The 5,846-nt window shown below is 48.9% G+C and overlaps 1 protein-coding gene across 1 annotated transcript in view; it reads right to left on the bottom strand.

Moving 5' to 3' along the window:
* The window catches only part of LOC104497845 (contactin-4-like), a gene marked incomplete at its 5' end in the record, with an annotated part of 10,604 nt that extends 5,693 nt beyond the window's left edge, over positions 1–4,911 (bottom strand). Inside the window, 5 exons of the mRNA XM_010141142.1 lie at positions 76–191; positions 718–952; positions 2,668–2,738; positions 3,650–3,799; positions 4,753–4,911. Of these exons, the coding sequence (XP_010139444.1) occupies positions 76–191; positions 718–952; positions 2,668–2,738; positions 3,650–3,799; positions 4,753–4,911 (731 nt within the window). The remainder of the gene's footprint in view (positions 1–75; positions 192–717; positions 953–2,667; positions 2,739–3,649; positions 3,800–4,752) is intronic.
* Between the last annotated feature and the right edge of the window lie 935 nt (positions 4,912–5,846).

The raw sequence follows: 5,846 nt of genomic DNA on the forward strand, positions 1-5,846 counted from the left end.
GCGACGACCAACCGTGATGCATCTCTGTGTCTCCTGCAGGCACAGAACTGAAAGGACACTGCGTTGTTCCCCTACCTCGTATCCCTGTATTCTTCCTTTGTGCTGGTTCTCCAAAGGGGGAGACCAAGAAACCTCAACGTCTGAGGCAGAAAGACTTCGGGCTGAAACAGTGGTCGGGGCTTTTGTCGGCTCTGGGTAGAAGAGTGAAAAATAAAATTAAGGGTTTTCAATGTTAAGTACAATTAGTCCCAAACTTCAAGGGATTTATTTTCTTCATTGTGTGACCAAAACAAACTTCCCCATTTCGAAACAACGGCCTGTCAGGCTGTGCCAGGAGGCACCACTCCTCTACCTCAGAAATAATAAGATGTCATTACGAAACTCAGCCCAGGATACCGTGTACGGTAATTAGGACAAGAGGGAACATTGTCTAATCAGTGGACATTAATTCATACCAAACCTCCGCGGAATTCTTTCCAGATTACATATTACTTTTCCATTAATATCAAAAGATTTCATTACAATTAATGTTATTTTAATGACTATCAAAAGAATTAATCACGGCTCACCATTTATTATAAATCAGAGCAAGAACGAGGCATCAAAGGATATGTCAAGGTGGATACTAAACCCTTTCAAACCCAGCCAACCCCCCTGTGTCCGGCAGCGGGGAGGAGGGAGAGGCGGGGGGAGCGTGTGTGCGGCTCCTGGCTCTACCTTCCTCTGCCGAGTAGACGACTGTCACGGGGCTGAACGACCCTTCCCCCTTGTTGTTGTACACCCCCACTTTAACTTCGTAGGGGGAGAAGGGCGGCAAGGTCTCGTTGCGGAAGACGTATCTGGCGGCATCCGGGGAGGCCACGACAGTCTGCATCCAGCTGACGGTGCCGAAGGGGCGGAAGGCCACCACGTACCCGAAGCCACCTCCGTTCTGCAGCTCCTCGGGCACCGTCTGTGGGCAGGCAGACCAGGGGAGAAACAGCACTGTGAGCAAGGACACGCGTTTATCTCCCCGTCTGCATGCTGGGTGTTGCCTCTTGGTCCTTCCAAAGCTGCTGTCCTGGACAGAGCATTCCAGACGGGAGGCGGCTGGAGTCCTCCTCACATCTAACCCGAATTCATCCCTTCCTGGCTGTGCCAGAGCCTTGCTGCTCCACCAGCTCCCTGCAGCCACGGGGGAAGCAGCACCTCCTAAGACTTATTTCATCTTCTAGGTGCCCACCTTCCTCCACTGGCTAGATGGACCCTCCAGTAACGATGAGGGTAACTACTGGCGCTGCAATGACTGAGCCTGAGGTCCGTTGGGGTGAACCAAGGACACAGTCCCTGCTTTCCCAATACATACAGCTGCTCTCGTGTCTTTGGCATCACATGTGAAGCCCTGAAGAACATGTCCTGGCAATGTCCTGGCCACGCCGGGACCCAGACCAGGTGAGCTGACTATCCACATCCCGTACGTCAAGACCTGTTAGAGATCGTGATGGCAGGGAGGGACTGGTCGCAAACGTGGTGGAGAAGGGCAAGAAAGTGCTAGGTAACAGCTAGAAGAAAGAACCTGTCACCTCCAGGTCACACTGACACCTCCTACTCTCAGTCTTGCAGCCCCCTAAAAGCTGCACCAAAACCCAAAGCTTCAATGTATTAAAATAATCTGTAATTATGGGCCATCTCCCACAGATGTCCACGGTGCTTATGCAGGGGTTACTTCTGGTGACTGCTTCTTACTCTCTCAGAAACCACCCCAGACCATAAAGAAAAGGCCTGTCGACATTTAAAAGAGAAACTGACTGTTCTACCAAGCTACAAATTATATTTTGTCAAGCTACGACTCCAATCAACGGCTGACGTTTCTTGCCTTGTGTGTTTTTGAAACATATTGCAGCGTCTTTAGGAGACACGGCGTAGCTAATTAGTCCGACAGAGGAGGAAATTTAACACGTTGAGCTGTGTGGTAAGGACAAAAACCCATTTATAGTTTTTTAATAACCTTAAAAATATCTCTGGCGATTCATTCTGCCAGCCTGGTCAGGAGCAGTGCTAAGTGGAAGTGTTAGCACGTCGAGTGAAGTTCATTATTAGGAAAAATATGCCAGCTGCATCGCATCATAACATGAAGATATGAGCAGACAAATGACTAAAGTTCTGACCCCGGCTGCCTTAAGGAATATTAAACATTTCTCATCTCTGTATCTCCTCTTGCTGCCTTTCATTAGCAGCAACGAGAGCCAGCATGCAGTGTGGCGCGCCCTTAACTCTTTGCTACGCTACATCCCAGCACAGGCACGACGGATGAAGCTTGGGAGCCAGCCACCACGACTCTCAGCCCGCTCAGGGCGTGCCACGCCTGGCCTCGCAAACTCTCTTTTATCCCTCAGGTGGCTCCTGCCCATCCACATTTTGCCACAGGAGGAGCTGAGCCTGGGTCGGAGCAGCCCCGTCCTTGTGCTCCTGTGCACAGCACTTCTCTGCCGGCTTCCTCGAACAGGGCCCGGGGGTGGGGAAAGGGTTAAGCTCAATTTTAATAGCTGGGCTACGTGGACCACGCAGTGCGCGCTTTTTTGCTGCAAACCGTTTGAAATCTACAGAAGCTTCACTGGGGTCTGGGGTGAAAGGGTGCATCTAGGTCAGGACTCTATCAATGTTCCTCTCAGTTTGGTCTCCACTTACCTCCCAAGTAATGACCAGCTCAGACTTGCTCCCTCCACCTCCGCTGACGTTAGCTGGAGTCACTTCAGGCACTGCAAAAAAAAAGATGCAGAAGCTGGACGTGACAACTTTGAAGCCAGAAAAGCACATTGAAATGGAACAGACCTACGCAGCAGGAGAACTCTGCTGACCTTCCCCTGCTGGGGACCACAGAGGCCATTAGGAAATGACTAATTTGCCATGGCAAACAGCATATTAAAATTATGTCAATAATAGTATATTAAAAGTATGTCAATTAACTTGTGTATTCAGTCACTAATTGTTCAGTTTAAACATTTGCCTTCCATAAAAAAAAAACTTTCCTATTTTATATTCTGTTCCACTAAAGGCTAAAAGAGAACAGAGGGACACACCCAATTAACTTGTGTATTCAGTCACTAATTGTTCAGTTTAAACATTTGCCTTCCATAAAAAAAAACTTTCCTATTTTATATTCTGTTCCACTACAGGCTAAAAGAGAACAGAGGAGCCACCTACCAGGGGTTTCCCCCAGCCCGTATCCCTGAAGCCACCAGGCTGAGCCTACGCTTTGCTGTGACCCCGTTCTGCCAGACCAGAATCCAGGGCCATCATCAAGGAGCATTAAAGCTCTTGAGGTTGGTGACGTGTGGAAGTCCCTGACCATGGGCACTACTGAAGATCACCGCTAAGCTCTGCCCGCAGCAGCCTGAAAATCCAGTGTGGATGCCTGATATACCTTCTTCTAGAAAATGACTGGTTTCTGCAGGGAAAAGTCATGAAGTCTTCTCCAGGAGTCACAGAGTGAGCAAAAGAGCCCATGAGGAGCTCCACAACTGCCCTGCCTGTTCTGTGCCCACAGATAACAAGCTGTGAGGGAGAGGAGAGCAATGGGCGCTGAAGGTGCTCCTCACCTTCCTCCATCCACTGGCACTGAGGAGCATTTATCTGACAGTATTTAACCCAGGTGCCCACCGCTACTTACGAGCTTCTTCAGTTCTTCTCTTCTCTGAAGGTCTGCTGGGCTCTCCAATCCCGATCAGGTTGGCAGCCACGACTCGAAATTCATACTCGACCCAAGGATTCAGACCCACCACTGTCGCTGTGAACGTCCGGCCATCGATGATCTCTGGAACTAGGAGAGAGTCCCAGGTCAGGAATGCAACAAATCCCATGAAAACCCTGAGGAAAGGTCATAGGTACCCGACACCCGTAAAAGGAGGATATCCGCTACCCTTTAAAAGTGAGAGATTAACGTAAATACAAAGCGAATGTAAGGACGGATGAACCCCTTCTCAGTTCCCTAACATTTTGTAAATGCACAGAAATAAGAGATGGCATTAGGACACTCTGCTTTTGAGTTCCTGCTATTAAAGAAACCCTGAGGAAAGGTCATAGGTACCCGACACCCGTAAAAGGAGGATATCCGCTACCCTTTAAAAGTGAGAGATTAACGTAAATACAAAGCGAATGTAAGGACGGATGAACCCCTTCTCAGTTCCCTAACATTTTGTAAATGCACAGAAATAAAAGAGATGGCATTAGAACACTCTGCTTTTGAGTTCCTGCTATTAAAGAGCTTCTCCCGAATTGCCACTTTTTGAAAACAAAGTGTCAAGCCAACCTGTTTAAAGGGTTTTTATTTTTCTCTTTTTAAAACACACTGTTCCCTGTATTTAATGGTTACTGGAACAAAATTAACCTCTGACAGAATGAGCAATCACATCGTGGGACTTTCCTCCCCCTCAGGAAAATAACTCTGCTTAAAGATAGGCCAGATGACACGCTCTGTCCCTGAGGGATGTCTTTACAGACCACAATTACTGTTGTATATCTCCAGCGTGGCAACAAAAGATGGGAATTCATTCTGTTTTCTCTTAAACATTCATGAGAAAAATGGATGAGAAATAGCACTGGCTGGCCCCTAAATCTTTGGGTGGCCAAACCTGAAACTAGTTAATAAGAGCAGTGCTCTGCAGCCAGCAAATTACTTTTCAGGGTGCAGAGCTGCTCCACCGGGCCCGCCCGTGGGTCCTGACGGACGCGTTTTCCATCGTGCAGCTCTGCGGGGCCAGGCGATGGACCTACCTGTGCTCACCGCTTGCCACCCCACCGAGAAGGGGGTCCTTGCTTGTACCACATACATGGTGATGGGGCTGTGGTTGTCTGCTCCTGGCCGCCAGGAGAGCTGAGCGGTGGTGTCGGTGATTTCGTCGATCGTCACAGCTTCTGGCGGACCTGGGGGACCTGTCGGAAGAATTGCAGGAGAGGGATGCTTGGAGCTTTGCAGTGGCCCAAGGAAGGAGCACTCTGGTCTGCTTCCCTTCCTCAGGACACAGGTAACTGGGTCCCTGCAGAGGAGTTAAGCGCAGCCCCAGCCGCTTGCGTTGCCTAGATGAGATTGGGGGGCTTGGGTAGATACACAAACCCTGGGATCACCAGCTTCACCCGCAGCCTCCAGGTGCCTCCACGTGAGCGGCAGCACTGTGGCACACCTGAGCCACCCAACACGATGAGTACGACTCAATTTAGTACGAGTTCTGGCTGCAGCTTGGATGGACCCAGAGGCTGGTGAAGAACGAAGCACCAGCCTGTAACCAGCATCATGCCTTAGTAGGGATCAGTATTTTCTGCTTCCTTGCTGGGCTCCTTTGAACCAGGAAAGCACCGGAGGATCAGACAGGACCTCTCTCCTGTATCATATGCTGTCAGTAATGGTACCCGTGATGAAGCCTCTCCCCTGAAGCACCATCTCAACTCTCTTGCAATTCACTCTGTGGACTAAAGTTAGTCTCATATGATATTCAGAGAGCTGGACATGTTTAAATACCTACAATACCCTGAAACCTTCCAATATCCTGTCTATAAAATGAAAGTTTCAGCAGGTCTAGCCAGATATCATTTCTCAGAAATTAAAACTTTAAATTGTTTTGCTGGGGGGAGCAGCCAGGAAACACATTCAGCTCCTCTGGTCCCTCACCGCACGTTACACCAGAGAAATTAAATTTAATTGGATCTGTCACGAATTACTCCTACTGCTTGGCAGAGGCTGAAACGACCTGTTTTCACTTCATGTCTTGGAATAACCCTGGGTATTCCCAGCTTCTCAGAATATACTTCTTCAACTGGCAACAGGAGGACAATTGAGGGAAAAATTATCAGTTACTAGTTTATCAAACTGT

Source organism: Buceros rhinoceros, unplaced genomic scaffold (assembly GCF_000710305.1).
Source record: "Buceros rhinoceros silvestris isolate BGI_N320 unplaced genomic scaffold, ASM71030v1 scaffold20588, whole genome shotgun sequence".
NCBI lineage: Eukaryota > Metazoa > Chordata > Aves > Bucerotiformes > Bucerotidae > Buceros > Buceros rhinoceros.